This window comes from Rhipicephalus microplus, chromosome 1 (genome assembly GCF_043290135.1).
Source record: "Rhipicephalus microplus isolate Deutch F79 chromosome 1, USDA_Rmic, whole genome shotgun sequence".
In the NCBI taxonomy this organism is placed as follows: Eukaryota; Metazoa; Arthropoda; class Arachnida; order Ixodida; family Ixodidae; genus Rhipicephalus; species Rhipicephalus microplus.
The window spans coordinates 81,240,411-81,258,315 of NC_134700.1; the positions used below are offsets into that span (position 1 = coordinate 81,240,411).

Sequence of the window (17,905 nt, forward strand, 5' to 3'; positions counted from 1 at the left end):
GATTGACGGCATTTTCCACGATGTTGTCACGTTTCTGACGACAAGCTTGCTTTCGTAGGCTTGTTGAGTAGACTAGCCAAGCAGCAGCTCAAATAGATCTTTTTTGTCCTCGTCTACTCATGGGATTTCATAAGCAGACCATGTGGCAATATATCGGCCACTTGCCATCAAAAACAAAAGATATGTGTAGTTTTGTGGGCCAGAATTCTGATGATTAACCTGGCTTTAAGCTTCATGAAAAACATAAGAAATGTAACTCGACATTAATTATTAAGACTTATAAGATGACCTGATGACAATATTCTCGATTATGACAACCTTATTTATTATAAACCCTATGTAAAAGCCCCCTAAAGCTTCACCTTTAGAAGTTGAACACGATAGCGATAGCCTGTTCCTAGGGCGTACTTCAAACAATGAGTGCATTAAGCCTTTTAGAACTTGCTATGCACCCACAACGTGGCTTCAAGGGAATAAGCGAAGTAGCGTGTGTGTCTTTTGTAGTAGATGACCAGATGTACACCACAAAGCCCTGGATAATCGCATGTTCTGACGCCTGCTGCCAATGGGCGCTTGTACCATGCATTGTTACTGCAATAATATAGTGAAAGCCGTTATGAGATCAAAATTCGGGTCATGCGGGGTGCCATAGTTGTCTGTCACCGGCACTGCCGGTGTACTCAACGACATCGCACGAAATTAGAAAAAAATGACATAGTGCGGATGGAATCCGGGTCTGCTGGGTGCCAGCCCAGTATTGGTGCATTCAGACGACGGACCGAATCCGGATGTGGCGGAACGGACGGCGTGTCACGTGACCTCACATCAGCGATTTCCCTCGTCTGCGACTCCTCCGCGCGGCTCGCGGATGGATGAACACAACCTGTTTCTCACATCGGCATTCTGGCGGGAGAAAGCCGATACTTCAGTGGATAAGCTCGGGGTTTCGGGCAACCTGTACACTTTTCGTCTGCTCGCGGCACGGAGGACTCGCGCCATGTCCTCCATGGCTCGTGGACAGCTGCATGACTGGTCGGCATCATCTACGCTTGAGCGGGTTTACTTAGTTTCCGGGGGTTTTGTTCTCAGGTGATTAAATACGCAGAAATCACTTTTGGTGGTTCGGGAAATGTCGACGCCATCGTTTGACTCGCAAGATTCTTAGCCGTCATGATGGTGAAATATTATAACTTCTGCAACCAGCGACGTGCCGCTTCTAAAAAAGGATGAGGGACGCGCTCAGAAGTTCTACAAGTGGGGAACAGTGTAGTTGAAAGAACATTCTGACAGCAACTCCCTTTTCTCCTGACAGAATAACACTCCTCGTTCATTTGTCACAACGCGACAGACATCACAGTCAAGCGTCGCTTCTTGCAGGCATCCATGTTGAATACTCTCAAACCGGTCTGCTTTCAGCGGGCGCAGGTGAGCGGCGAACCTGTTGTCGAGGGTAATCAGGCTGTTTTCTCCTAGGACACTGTCCGTCGTGTAGAAACGTCTGCAGGTGGATCATCCGCGGATTAGCCGTCCGCGTCCACGACAAATCCGGATTCGGTCCGTCGTCTGAATGCACCATATTCTACCACTGCGCTACATGGGTGCTCGTGACTTGTTGTATATTTTGCCTAAGGCCGGCTTGATGTTGGGAAAGCAATCACGTTATTACGACTTATAAAGCGTTTTAAAACAGCAAAAGCTCAACCAGTCGCCGCACATTGCGAATAACGTAACGAGTGGGTCGTCCAATGTTCCAACCCATCACAAAAGCTTGTTATTGTTTCCCTATTAACTGTGGCCCATACCCACTTCAGGCACAATTCCTCATGGTCATCAGCCACTGCATGAACAATTGGCGGAAAATTTCACGCAGTGAAGAAACATAATAAAATTATCCGTCCGTCCGTCCGTCCGTCCGTCCGTCCATCCGTTCATCCGTCCGTCCGTCCGTCCGTCCGTCTGTCCGTCCGTCCGTCCGTCCGTCCGTCCGTCCATCCATCCATCCATCCATCCATCCATCCATCCATCCATCCATCAATCAATCAATCAATGAAGCTTTATTTTCATAAATAGATATATGCAATTACAGGGATTATTTGGACCGATAGCCTAAAGTGGCTAGTGGACGGTCCAATACAATGTGCAACATAAAAAAGTGTACAGGTCAGCTCTGAGGTAACAACATAAAAAAAACAATCATGTGATACAGATAACACAGTAATACATTTTTTCTTGCAGATATGCATACTTATTAGCTTGCAGCTAGTTTCTATACATAGGCACTTATTAAAAAAATACAATGAAAATCGAATCACACACACCTGCTTACATGTCTTGACTCCACAGAAAAAATGATTTACATGCCATGCTGAAATTACGTGCCGTTTTAATCTCTAGGGGGACCGTGTTCCATATTTTTGTTCCACTAAACTGTATCAGTCTTTCTCCGTAAACATTAAAACATTTGGGCAGATTGAAATTACCATTCGAAGCATGTCGCGTATTGCGTTTAGGAATTGAAAAAAGATCAGCAGGCAAAGGTGAATTTCTATTAATTATGTTATTTACTGAAACAGCAATTTTGTAGTCACGCAACATCGGAACTGAGAGAATGCGTTGTGATTGGAAAATATTACTTACTGATTCACCTTGGCTTATGATTTTCAGTGTACGCTTTTGAAGTCGCTCAAGAGTTTTTAGATAACTGTTGTACGTCACACCCCACGATTCCAGACAGTAACCTATGTGACAATGACACAATGAAAAGTAGAGTGTGCGGAGAATAGCTTGTGGAAAATATTGGCGAGCTTTTATTAGAGAATAGCAGCCATAGGCTAGCTTTGCGCACACACTTTGTACTTGCTCATGCCAGTGTAAGTGTTCATCAAAAGTGACGCCTAAATATTTAAAACAAGGAACTTGTTGAATAGGAGTGTTGTTTATTGTTAGGTTAAGAGATTCAGCGTCAATATGTTTCCTACGAGAGTGAAACACCATATACTTTGTTTTAGTACAGTTAACAGTCAGCTGATTCCTGGCAAACCATTCCGAAATGTTCGATAAATCGGTCATCGCGTCATTTTGTAAATCTGCTAAGGAGTGTCCTGTGAAAACTAAAACAGTGTCGTCCGCGTACATCAGTGCCCTTGACCTTTGTAGGGATCGCGGGACATCATTAATATAAAGAGAGAACAATATAGGGCCCAAAACTGAACCCTGTGGCACCCCGCATTTAATATAACCGTAGGATGATTTGATGTCACCAATGACTACCTTTTGTTTGCGTGCCGATAGATAACTAGAAAAAAAATCAAGCGAGTTACCTTTTATCCCATAAGAATGCATTTTTTCCAGTAAAATGGAATGACTAATAGCATCAAATGCCTTTCGTATGTCTAAAAATACTGCTATTGCTATGTTGTTTTCATGTAGCGCGGAATTAATATATTGCGTAAGCATCGAAACAGCAGTTGAAGTGGACCTGTTTGCAACAAAGCCGTGTTGCTGGGGACAAAGTACATTCTGTTCACCCAGGAAGCGCCTTAATTGCGACGATATTAGTTTTTCAAGCGTAGTGTTAATACTACTCAGAACAGATATTGGTCTGTAGCTGTCCGGAAGATTCCGATCACCAGATTTGTACACTGGTATTACTTTGGCGGTCTTAAGTATACTAGGATAAGTTTTAGAGGAAAATGCATGATTAAATATATGGCATAAGGGACCACACAATACATCAATATTCTCCTTTAAAATCCTTGATGATATGGCGTCATGTCCAGCTGCCTTGTTCCCTGGTAACTTATTAATTACTTGTCGGATGTCATCCTCAGTTACATCACATAAATCAAAATTATTGGTAACAGTACAGGGTGCATTTAAATTCTGCATATGAGTAGGGAACTTCCTCGCAAGGCTGAGACCAATATTAGTAAAGTAATCGTTAAAGTTGTCGGCCACTTCACGAGTTGGATTATCAGGTGTAATGCGTTCTTTGCTACCCATGCCAGTGACGTCTTTAACAATCTGCCATATTTTCTTCGTGTTACCATCATTTTTTTTCACTAGGTTGGTATAGTAGCACTTCTTGGATTTTCTTATCATTGCTACTGACTTGGTTCTGTAAAGCTTAAAATTTTGATGGTAGTATTTATTGCTCCTGTTATTTTTCCATTTGTCGTAGTAAAAATCTTTCAGCTTCAAAACCTCAAGTATATTTCTATTCATCCATGGACATATGGCATGGTCATAATTTCGGCGCGAACAGCTACGCGTTGATCGTTCAATGACATCCATAATGCATTTTACAATGTTATCACACTCGACGTCCACGTCTTCATCATAGAGGGCATCAAAATTCGTTCCTTGTAGTAGTTTTTGCACGGAATTATAGTCGACACGTGTTGTTCGTTTAATGGCAGGTATGGCAGGAGCACAAATGTATTTCTGGGGTAAAAATAGAAAGGTGGGATTGTGATCCGCAATAGCAACAGCGTATACGCCTGCCGATACATCCAGGTCAGCGTTACACAACACGTGATCAATAATCGACTCCGAGTGGTCTGTTATGCGAGTGGGTGATGAAATAACATTTCTCAGATTAACTGATTGTAGCAAAAACACGTAATCATCACATGTATCTCCAGACACGTCTATGTTAATATCACCGCAGACAATAATAGGTGCTTTAGAGGCCACAATGGGTATCAAGGTACTTTCCATCACAGTAATGAAATCAGCCACACTGGAAATTGGTGGACGATATATTACACCGATGATGACACCATTCTGAAGATGAATAAAAAGAGTCTCTGCCGATGAACTGCAGCATGAGCTATTGCTAAGGTGAACGTAACTAAAGCAGTCTTTGATAAATAGCGCCACACCCCCTCCTCGTGTAGCACTGTTTCTAGGTTGCGAAAGCATGACGTAGCTGGGTAAATGAACTGATTCGCTTTCTCGAATCCATCCATCCATCCATCCATCCATCCATCCATCCATCCATCCATCCATCCATCCATCCATCCATCCATCCATCCATCCATCCATCCATCCATCCATCCATCCATCCATCCATCCATCCATCCATCCATCCATCCATCCATCCATCCATCCATCCATCCATCCATCCATCCATCCATCCATCCATCCATCCATCCATGTGTTTAGCGATACCACGAAACAAGTGTTTAGCGGATACCACGAAACAAGTGTTTAGCGGATACCACGAAACAAGTGTTTAGCGGATACCACAATTCTCAGAAGAATGACAAAAAATACCATAGCGACTACCTGCCTACTACCCGAAAGTTTTTATTTTTCCCGTTTCAACCCCATTACCAGAGGTGTTCTGCAAGGTTAAATTTTGGGTCCGTTATTATTTTTAATATTCATAAATGACTTACCGCGTTGTCTTAATTATTTTTCTTGTTTACGCTGATGACACGACTCTCTTTTCTCATCATTGGATTTCACAACTCTCGTGTCAAGACTTCATGCCAAACTTGACTGTCTTGTTAACTGATGCAACTATAATAAATTATTGATTAATCCTTCCAAAACCTGTTTCATGCTTTTTCATTCACCAAACAAAAAACTAGCATTAATTCCTCACCTTTTTGTGAATTCATTAGAGTTATTGCTTTAAGAGATCATACGTCATTTTTAGGGGTTTTATTGGAAACACATCTGAAATTTCAGCAACATATATTAGTTATGTTTGTAAAAAGATTTCATACGGTATCAGGGCATTGTTCAAGCCACGAATGTGTTTTAACGTCGAAACTCTGAAGTCATTGTATTATGAATTCATACACAGTCATCTCAGTTATTGCAATAAATCATGGGGCAATTCATATTCAGTGCATATTTGGCCATTAAAAGTATTGCGAAAACGAGCAATGTGACTCATAACTTTCGCTGCACGTCAAACGCCATCACATGCGATTTTTTTTGCCAGCTTGACGTATTGCCATCTCCAAATTGTACGTTTATAATGCGTGTGTTTTGTTTTCCAAAATTTTCCACCGTGCCCTCAATATCGACATATTTCCTATTGTCTTGTTGAATAATTCCAATAAAACTAAATTCGCGGTTGCTCATAACTTGTTATTACCTAAAGTTCGCACTAATTATAGATAAAAGAGGATTTCTTTAATCGATTTTATTATGGAATTTGTTCATCACAAGATATGAAAGACTTAAAGCGCATTCATGTCTTTAAGACAGAATTTAAAAAAGTTTCTATTAAACGTACAATTGCTGCATTTTATCAATTTTCAATGTCTTGCTTTGTTTTGTAAAAAAAAAGTTTGGAATGTTTTTGTGGCTTGCTCTTTCGTTATTCGTATTTCAGCTTTTTCTTTTATTAACATAGCAGGTCCCGCCAGTGGTTTACTACCTTGGGACCTCCTCCTGCGTACTTACTCACAATGTACTTTTTTCACGCTAATAAAGAAACATGGATTGATCGACTGAATATTATTGCCGAAGTGGGTATCAAGCAAGTGTGCTTGGAGCAGTCACTCAATGAGTGTTTTGAAAAGGCTCTGAAAGGCCACTCTTCTTGCTTTCGCTCTGACTGTGCTGTGCCTTCAGCGCAAGCCTGGCATTTTTTCTTTCCAATGTTACATTGTGAATCACGCATGTACACAGGACGCGTGTGTTTGTAAAGCGCGACAGTTAGTTTCAATGCATATCCAAGCAGAGCAACTTATTCTCACTGCACTCACCAGCATACGCGTGGCTGTCTGGTAGAACATGTGTTTTCCAAGCAAACGACACCAGTTCGATGCCCACTCGGACCTAGAATTTTCATTAATTTTTATTCGCTTCTTTCTCTAGGTTTTGGTCACGCATAAAATGATAATTGTTCGCTCACAACGATGCCTACGCTGACAGCGACGCAAAATTTCCGCGAAACTAGCTGTGCAACGATATCGCGTTAAAGAGAAAAAGACATTTACTCGAGAAATACAGAAAAGAAAACTAGCTGTGAGGTATACAGCATGCTCTCCGGAAAGGAAGCGTACCTATCGCGTACGCTAAAGCTGTGTGATGACCACCGCATGCATGCCGCATACCGCTAGTGCAGGCGCCAGCTTTAAAGGAGCATAACATAATTGTGAACTCGAGATGTGGCGTTAATACGATTACTTGGTATGCATGAATTTTTTAAGCGAAGTATTAGCGGCCTCCGTAACGTACAAGTGATTGTATTTAGAGGTCAAAATGCGTCCAAGGACTCAGCGGTGCATTCCTGGCAATGAGATATTGAAAGTATTTTTTTTAACATACTGCAGGCTCAATCGGCCCTTGCAAGAGAGGTCGCTGCCGCTGGGAGGCGGCACTCATCAGCGACGACCTGGCCGACCAGCTTTAGGCGATCCAGCGAGCCGTAGATGCCGCCCGGGTCCAAGGACTTCGAGCTGTCGCCAGAGGCACCGCCATCACTATCGATGGAGGGTGTGAAGGGACCGAGGTTAATCTTCTGTCCCCCTTCCCTCGCCCGAAAGAAACCGCCGGACTTTACATAAAGTTTATTCATTCATTTAGCTATCAACATAAATGAATGGATTGCCCTTCAGTAACAAACGGTTCGACTGCAGTTCACAAGACGATTCGATTGCAATTCACAACACGATCGGGTGTTCAGCGAGCTGCCAGGCCACGCCTCAGGCACTGAGTGACAATGAACGAGCAGCGCTGACGTCGAGACATTTAGTGTTGTCATCATGGGGTACATGTGGTACCCTCTGACAGCGACGCCTGGCTGCCTGGCAACGGCTTTACTTGCTCTATTTTGTTTGGCTTGCGCAGAACGTTGGTGTGATTTGTCGTTTTCGTTTTCGGTGTGCCACTTTTGGTGAGTCGTCTAGTATGCGTGAGCGCGATTGCGTTTATATAAACCGACAGTCATCGCGAACAAGTAACACCCGCGTATCGTTTATATGTCTTACCAGCCAGCGTGGTTAAAGTGTGCATCTCCACCTGTCTCGTCGCTGCTCTGTCCAACTTCGATTTCAGGATCTGTTCTGAGAAGAGGATCGAACTGATAATAATTGGCCACTCCTCGAATCGCCGCGGCTCCATATTTCTCAGTGTTTGCGTCGTCGCTAGGGAGCCATCACGTGCGCGCGTGTCCGTACTTAGGGAGGTGACAACTTGGATCATGGTTGCTTACAACTGGCTAAAACGGCCCCCACACTTGACGGGCCGCCATGTTGGTTTTCAGTGGCGCTCACTTGGGTTTCAACGAGAAGGGGTGGTTTTTTTATGTTGCAAGTTTTAAAAGTTTAAGGATTGTTTTCTGAAGTTAGCCGCCGTTTCGTAGAATAGGAAAATTTGTTCGAGACTCAATTTTGTACGAAATTCCGTTAAAACAGTTCGTTTCTCCCACCTGGTAGACTCACCGCATTGGTAGAGTGAGGATATATAGAAGTCCTATATTTGCGAGGGGGAGAACCTTGATGTCACTGTGAAAGGACTTCAAAGTCTGCGGGACATTCCTGAAGCGAATTCACCTTATCGCTGCAGACACCTTAAAGGCCTTCTAGTGCGAGGCTCGAGACCATGCTTTACCATATGACGGTACCCGTAACGATAGGGAAGGCAGATTAAATAACAGGGTGGCTCACGATGTTTTCTGTAAACCGCATAACTTCACTAGCCTGTTTGTCATACCCTAAATATTGATGTTGTCCGCGATATAATTTCCCACACCAAGTTTAGTTCCAGCGAACGAATCTGTACAATGAACTGCTTAAAAACCCAACAAGTTGTAAGCACTGCCAGAAAATAGTGAGCCACTCAGTCATATTACAACAACCTTCACCCTCCCTCTCCCCACAAGCTTAATATTAGGCTAGGAGAAAAGCAAAGGAAAGCAACGAGAGGCAAACTAATTTTTTCCAGGTCAGAATTCATTGCAAACAGCACCCAAACAGAATCTGGCCTTAACTTATTCAAACCGCGCAATCTCCTTTGCTGGAAGCTTGTGTCGTCGCAGTGGGCATACAATAAAGCAATAAGGGAACAGTTATATATACGGCGTTGACCGCATATTTGAAGTTCATTCACTTTTTCTCTACAACCACTAAATAAAACTTGAGTTCATAATATGAAATCATCTTTTGGGCTGGTTATGCAATAAAAGGACGACAAAAATAACGATGCACCGCCATCCCCATAGCGCATATTTGGGTTAGGGGAAATTGGTGTCATGAGTGAAAACAAGCAAAAACAAGGACAAGAAAAGCATTAAGGTTCTCTATAAAAAACAAAGTGCTGCTGTGATTCAGTCTATAGCTGAATTTTCGAATAAAAGGCTTCAAAGTAGGTTTCATGCGGGTGTTTGTAGAGCATAATTGTGTTCTGATACTTCTATTACTGCATGAAGCCCCTCGCAAAAGCAGTGTTACAAGGATGTGAGCTGCAAATTCTTTTCAATTACGAATGGTTCAGATGCCTGGGAGCCGCGGGCCTATCGCTTTTCGCCTACACAGACAGTGCAGCCACCAAAGCAAAGCTGTTGCGAAGCTGTGAGACATTCGTATGTTTCATAGAGTGAGCATGTTAAATGTGAGTTTTTATAGCCTATAGAAATATGTCTGCAAATGCACTTCCTTGCACAGTGTGTTTTACATTCTCTTAAAAAGCACATATATCGACGACGTTCAGGTTGGTTTCAAATCCTGCAATGTCGCAATGTGTGAGCGGCAGCTTCAACTCAATACGAATAAGGTTACTAAATGGGTAGACGAGAATGGTTCACCCGTACCCCTCAAAAGCTTATGCGTTTTATTCAGAAGAAAAAGAGGTCTTCATCCCGATTCAATCATTGACCTTCATGGCCAGCGAATAGCTTTGCAAACTGAACACAAATTACTGGGCATAATTTTAGACATGAAATTGACGTTCGTGCCCCACATAAAAAATATCAAAAACAAATGCCTGAAATCTATCAATTTATTTAAGGTCTTGTCACAGACGTCACGGGGAAGCGATAGAAAATGCCTGACAAATCTTTGCAAAAGCCTTATACGCCCACGCCTTCATTAAAGGGCGATAGTTTATGAGTCTGCGGCACCGAGCGCTTTGAAAATGCTTGAGCCTCTTCATCATTTGGCATCCGTATTTCTGCGGGTGTTTTTCGTTTTAGTCCCGAAGAAAGTCTGTTCGTAGAATCGAACGAGTGGTTGTTGCGGCAGCATAAAACTTACATGTCGTTTGTGTATTACCTCAGGGTGAACGCAAACAAGAAGCACCCTTTAAACTCCACAATCAATGACTTGTCCAGTTCCACACTGTTTGATTTGATTGATATGTGGGGTTTAACGTCCCAAAACTACCATATGTTTATGAGAGACACCGTAGTGGAGGGCTCCGGAAATTTCGACCACCTGGGGTTCTTTAACGTGCGCCCAAGTCTGAGCACACGGGCCTACAACATTTCCGCCTCCATCGGAAATGCAGCCGCCGCAGTTGGGATTCGAACCCGCGACCTGCGGGTCAGCAGCCGAGTACCTTAGCCACTAGACCACCACGGCGGGGCTTCCACACTGTTTGATAAGCGTCCTTCGTTTCGGCAGCCCTACTCGCTTCATGTGAGCAGCCTCGCTGGGAAAACGGGAGTGCCACTTCTTGATCAATGCCTGACGGCTCCTGCAGCACATTCGCCACCTTCTCAATAGAAGCTCATAAATGTGATACATCCTTCGTGAAAGTTACGCAACAGGCACCTGTGGCTTATATATGCACATACTTTTTAGAGCTTCAACACACTGCCCGACCTCTTTACGGAAGCGTAAAAATCACATGCTTCTGTGTCGTACGCAGGCCCATATATTTGTCATGCCGGCTTATTGTATTCTGATAGAAGCATCTTCACCACAGAAGCTTACGTGGTTCTGGTGGCCGTTCAATTCATCAAACAATTAAAACTGCAAAAGGTAGTAATCTACACAGATTCATAAAGTGGGCTAAAATGTCTTAATAATCCTAAAGAAACACAAAACCTTGTTCTTGCTCTACTTTACTCTATATTATTGACGTTGTACACAATCAAACAACTCGTCATAGTATGCTGGGTACCAGGACACCATGAGATCCAAGGTAATGTATGGCGAACCAGCTAGCTGGATCTGTCCAGGAAAACACTGCCAATTGATTGATAGCTTTGCCCGCGCTTGACCTCAAACCTTTCCTCAAATGACAGCTCAGTGCCTATTCGCAAAGCACATGGGACACCCAAATAATGGACAAAGCGCATGGACACCCAAAATGAAAATAAAGTGCACATTATGAAGCCACACCTTGGTGACTTACCGCCATTACCGATGTACCACCATACAGACGTAACACTCACAAGACTGAGATTAGGACACACAAACATTACACATTGATTGCTTCTGTCCGGTGGTGATCTGCCTTTGTGCGAGAGATGTGGTGAACCACTCACCTTTCTCCACATTTTAGTCCAGTGCCAGGAATTATACTCTCTTAAAAAAAAACATTTCACCCGTCACCTACCGAGAACAAATAGCGCTTCACCTATCAATGTTCATTAGTAGGAATCCAATTTTCAATCGTCAGGCGCTATTTGCGTTTTTGAAAGATGTGCGTAAATTTAACGTAATCTACACTGGTAATCTGTAGTGCAACTCCTGAAGTGAGGTCATTGCGGCAGAAGATACAGCACAAAGCACCTGTATCACGGCCTTTGGAGACAAGGACATTCGTGCTGTATCATCTTTCCGTATCATTATTATCAGAAACACAAGCCACTTATTTTTTTTGTACACGTTTCATGTCACTCTCATGGTTTTAAGCCTTTATGTTTTACTCGCAGTTAGGGCGACAAATTTTAGGCCCCTATACAACCAGTCATCGCCATCCTTGCCCTCATCTTCTGTCTAATATATACTGGTGCTCTTTGGCCAACATATGGCCCTTGCGCCAATAAACACCACATGTGATTATGATGGAACAGTGCAGTGACGAATCTCAAAGAAGGTCTGAGCAACATAAGCACTGGCTCACAACTGATTGCTTTATTGAAGTGAAACGGAAAAGCAAAGGAAATAAAAAACAACGAAAGATACGCGCGCACCCGATGCACGTGACAGTAAAAGATACGAGCAAGTTTTTTCTAAATATGCCAGCTCGCAATCCAGTAATGCCGTCGACGGTGGGCTAACACACGTGTCATCGTTTTTGATGATAGCAAAGGCTTCCGCTGTTTCTTTGATGAAGGATTCAGTGCCCCTGCAATCAATGGTCGTGCGGCCGAACTTTGGGTGCCCTCACAGTCGGCCCAGTGGGCGGAGAAATGGGAGAACGGCGCATCTTTTAAAGCGCTATGACGCTCACGTAGGCGTATGTTGAGACAGCACCCCGTTTTCCTCACATTATATTCATCACATGACAGCGGAAGGGAATCGACATTATTTTTTCCAGTGACAAACGGCATACGGTGCTAGACTGTGCGCGTAGTTCTAGGACACATATTCACACTCGAAGATGACTTATCAATTCGGGCACACAGCGTCTGGAGCTTATTTTTGGAAGAAAAATTTACGTCAGCGTTCAACTTGTTGGGAATTTATTTTAAGCGATGAGAAATACCATTAATATATGGAATCACCACTAGCCTCATGCCATTCGCTCATTTGGCCTTACGTGGTTCTTCTTGAACAGTTGAAACTTTGTTCAAAACTTTTAATGTTACAGATATAGTGGCATGGCGGGGAAGCCTGGAAGTTTTAGATGCTGAACTAAAGCCTGAGGACATTTTGTGGACACCGGATTTTGTTAGTGCTGAAACAATGGTGTTGACCGCTATGCCAGATTTCACAATGTGAGAATATCTCGAGGAACGGCTGAGCAAGAGCTTCCTGGACCTGGGGGAAAACTCCCAGCAAACATATTCCTCATACACAAAAGAGACAAATCCAGAAGCTGAATAGACCCTTCCACAGGACCTTCACACGTAAACGTAAGGCCTTGTCGTCTTTTTTGAAGCATTTCGCAATGTTGATCTTGCGATTTGCTAAGTTTTCTTTTTTAGCACAATGAAATATGTATCCGCTAATCAAAAAACTTCACCATTTCAGTCAGAAGCTTATTCAAAACAATGTTATTGCTACTAAATAAAACATCGCAAAACGCCGGGCCTACTCGAGATCCTATGAAAATACCCGACCACTGTACGTACACTTTATCGTTCCATCCAACCAAACTTGAGGACAAGTAAAGCCTAAGCAGTTTTAAAAAGCTTTCAGTGCTGATAATGCAACTTCTGATGAATTCACTCGCATCGTAAAGAAAAGGAAATACGAACCGCCCTCCTGGCTTACAGTAACTAATAACATGACAGGTATTCCGTATAAAAAGTCTCATGGTCTACAGAATACAGCTGATTGATGTAGGGAAATGGTTGTGTTTTGCGCGCAAAATAAGCCTAGACGGATTTGCTCCATGGTGCACAATAAACAGCTTTCAGGGGTCTGCCCAATGGGCAAAGAAAAGTGCGGTCAGAATAATAGCAATTGTTCCTCGAAATATTGTTTAAGAGTTGCTAACCCAGTTCCTCTTTCCCGTGTTCACAAATGTATATATCGGCCAGATTGGTCGATGAACGTGCCTCGAAAAACATGAAAATTCACTGAATTGAGCCTCGAATTGTGAGTCATGCTGAAGTAATACCATATTCGAAGGTGTGGTCATTTGCTCGGTCATGCTAATCAGACCACGCGAGAAACCTCGAAGGCATATCGCAGTGAACAACAAACTTTGTGCAAGTCAACCTTCTCTATCGTCACAAGACAAGGAATTTGACATAAATCATCGACCGTAAAGATGCGCCTTGGTTGTTTGCCTTTTAGGATTCTTTAGGATATGCGCGATACATCCCCATTTGCGTGCAACTACCTTTAAGTCGTTAGCGCGCGCTAACTGTGTGTATGTGTGTTTATTTTCTTGCTGCTTCTTTCTTTTTGCGCTCTATATGCCTCATACAAAACGGTAGTTACTGTTTCAACAAGGGTTTGTTGGTGCCCATCATTAGTTACCTATAGACTATTTCCCCTAAGACGTGTGGGCGCTGCTCTCTGGTGTTTTCGTTTTTCCATATATTGCGACGCCAATCAATATGGCCGTGAAACATCGTATGCTCAATTCCAACCGTTTTTGTGCGTATTAGTCTACCGTAACACTGTTTATTTACTTGTTAAAGACGCTTAACACGAAGGTTAACAGTTCACATGGTTGCAATAGAACCCCTCCATAAAATAGTCGAGGCGAGCTTCGCACCTCGGCGCAGGTGACGGGTCATTGATGTTAGCGATGTGTTTACAGCTGCCACAAGTAAAATAATTGTAACACAATTTGTGGTAGAAGCCCTCACGGGATCCTCATTGTAGAGCCGAAAGACGACTGGCGTAGTGTAAATTTAATCAAAAATGTTTGAGGGGCAAAGCTCCTTAAGGCGTGGGTCGTGCGTCTCCTGTATGTAGTAGCCACCTCTCGTTTTAGTCATTAGAATGCCCGCTGGATGGTGGGGCTTGTATATGATAAATATGTGATGTTAACATGCAAGATGGCGGAAGTGTTCACTAGACAGACAGACAGACAGACAGACAGACAGACAGACAGACAGACAGACAGACAGACAGACAGACAGACAGACAGACGGACAGACAGACAGGCAGACGGACAGACAGACAGACAGACAGATCGATGGACGGATGGAAATAGATACGACAGACGCACGGGCGGACAGACATACATAAAGACAGACGGAAGGCCAGACCGACAGGCGGACGGACAGACTAACAGAAAGACGGACGTACTTACGCAGCCAGCGGATGATTCACGGTTTGCCGATAAAACCCTTCGAAGCTTCGCCCAGCTCATCATCATTCACTCGGAACATAGACTGTGGTTTTTTATTGGCACATCGTAATCGTTTGGTCCACCCTGCAAGGCTGTGATCTGGTAAAGGTGTGCGACTAAATATCTTTATATGCATAAACTCTAGGGTAACAGAATCGCGTATTTTTACGTCATTCTTGACGCTGTTCGAGGTATTTGCGGTAAGCATCGATGATGGAGTGGTTCCATGGCATCCAAGGTGCCGGATCCTTGATAAATTCGGTCACTGTTCCTATGGCCCGCTCCAGGTACTTCCTCGAGTGATCTTCCAGCTTGTTTGTCTGCTCTTCAGTCAACTGCTTTCGCATGAGCACTCGAGATGCGTCAACCACTTCACGAATACCGGGCGTGAGCACGTGCACGTCGTACTCGAGTGGTTGTGTGAAATTGAGCTGGTAGTCTTCGATTTCCAGGGCCTGGTCGATCCTGAAAAAAAAACAAGCCTTAATTATTTGCATGAAAAGGTTCAATGCTTTCATTAGTCTCGTAGAATATCCCACTAAGTGCAATATCATGCATTTCTTGTGTCTCTCTCACTCATCCAGTAATTTCGGCAATGCCATCAATAACATCAACCTCGAGTACAAAACATACAAGTACCTCGGAATTCAGCTCACGAATAACCTTTCATGACATGCACATATTGAATACATAACTAAGAGTGCATAAGATCTCTCGGGTACACAACAGAAAATTTCCCAAAGATCCATGTCAATTAAAGTTACTATACTCTGCAAAAGAATGATTTGACACCAGCTCGAGTGTGCTTCTTCTGTTTAGCACAACGGTAAAAAAACTATCATTGACTCAGTTGACAACTGTTCAGCACCTTTCATTATCTGAAACTATTCCCACACAACTAGTGTTCCCCTAATGAAACCGGATTTAGGACTAACAGATTTCAAACTTAGACGAAAAATGTCCTGCCTGAGTATTTACAAAAAAAGCTATCTACGGAATTACCTAACCTAAACAGGAATTCATTTAAGGAGCTTCTTATATACCATCACATCTTAACCATCAGTGCAAAACTTTCATTCTTTTTTGCCATAATCATGTTTTTTCAGACTCCTTTTTGCTAAATACTAATGTGGCGTGGAACCACGATAAAGAACCCCAGGTGGTCAAAATTTCTGGAGCTCTCCACTGCGGCGTCCCGCATAATCCTATGATAAGTTTCTGAATTCTTAATTTTTTTTGGGCAACAACAGAGGTTGCCCTGGGGCTATGTCAAAATACAACATTTAAAGTCACCTGACTAGGCCCCTAGCCCCAGGCAGCACAATCACACAAGCACTAGTTTAATACAAAACAAAAATTGCTTAGAAACCATAATTCAAAACCTTATACAATTGATTGTTCAAATATATAAAAATATCAGGCAAACTATACACAGTTTGTATTCATTTCTGAAACCTGTAGTCAAACCTAGTAAGCATCAATATGTGTAATAAAATAACGCTTGTTATACACAAAAAATAGTTTTCTTTTACAAAGATTCAACCCAAAAGCATTTCTACAAAAACACAAAAACACGCTCGCACAAAATAATGAAGCTACAAATGAGGAGACAGAAGAACATGACCTTATTGCTCGAGTAGAAGCTGTTTAACTTTTTTCCGGAAGGCTAGCAAAGAAGAGCAGCTGTGCATTACATCAAGTAGAGAAGGGTACAAATTTAAAAGAGTTGGTAGCTGCCATTGGAACAGTTGTGTGCCGTAACGTGTCCTAGTCTGATTTTTTCCTTCAATGCAGTGTGTCCATGACTATAATGCTGATGAACATTAGTATATAATGATAAAAATATTTCTGTATCTGATTGTAAGTTCAGGAAGGCTGTTTCAGCTAGGCGTTGATTATATTTGTCCTTAATAGTCAATACTCAGCTATATTTAAAATAAGAAGAAACATGTTGTCGACTTGGTAAGTTGGGAATGAATCGTAAACCACGTTTTTGCATTAAAGAACATGCATGTTTGTTTTTGACGTAGCGCCCCAGATTAGTACACAAAACTGTAGCCTTGTGTGAACAGCACAATGGTAAAGTTGTCGTTTTATGTTCTCGGGTAATAACATGCGAAGTTAGTTTTAGGGCACCAATTGTTTGGGCTACACTACGTTTTACATAATTTACATGATACGTCCACCGAAGGGATTCGTGGAAATAGACACCAAGGAACTTACATTCTGAAACTTGTTGTAACACTTCTGATTTCGAACGATATGTCATTTTGACTTTGGACCGGTTTATTTATAGCAGAAAAGATAATATACTTAGTTTTTTGCGTATTTAAAAGTAGCTGATTTGTACTTAACCACTGCGATAAATTTTAGAGGTAAATATTAGCATAACGTACAATGACTGCTAGATCTTTTGAAGAGAAAAACACATTTGTGTCGTCAGCGTATAACACAATTTCAGGAGTCTCAGGAATGTTGACAATATCGTTATTATTGTTACGGGATAAGAGACTTTTGTACAAAATAGGTTTACAGAGGGAAACACACAGGCAGTAGTCACAATGGCTGATTGGCACCCTCGCGTGCCTATCAGCTGCTTGAGTTCTTCCTCTTCCTTTACTTCATCTCTGTGACAGGACCCCCGGGCGTTGGTGTGCCGTCTCGGCGCGAGTCCGGATAAGTGCGAGAGATATAAGGTTTCATGCGCGTAACATGGACAATGTCGACAAGTGACGAACTTGATGTATTGGAGTGCAATGACGCCATCTCGTAGTTGACGTCGCTAACTTGACACAAGACTAGGTAGGGTGCTGCGTATCGGGACGAAAGTTTTTCGGAAAGACCTTCACGGCAACACAGTGACCAGAGGAGCACGCGGTCACCTGGGGCAAACGTTATATTACGATGCCGGTGATCGTAGCGTGCTTTTTGCATATCCTGTGACCTGGTGAGACGAGACTGGGCGACTTGACGAGCCATGTGAGTCCGATCAATGGCTTCGCGAGCGTACTCGGAA

At 42.8% G+C, this 17,905-nt stretch overlaps 1 protein-coding gene across 2 annotated transcripts in view; it reads right to left on the reverse strand.

Moving 5' to 3' along the window:
* Window positions 1-14,928: 14,928 nt before the first annotated feature.
* The window catches only part of LOC119178633 (uncharacterized), a 187,265-nt gene continuing 184,288 nt past the window's right edge, over window positions 14,929-17,905 (reverse strand). For both annotated transcript variants that reach the window (XM_037429853.2, XM_075870330.1), the window contains exon 5: window positions 14,929-15,354. In XM_037429853.2, coding sequence (XP_037285750.2) covers window positions 15,060-15,354 — 295 coding nt within the window. In that variant the 3' untranslated portion in view covers window positions 14,929-15,059. The remainder of the gene's footprint in view (window positions 15,355-17,905) is intronic.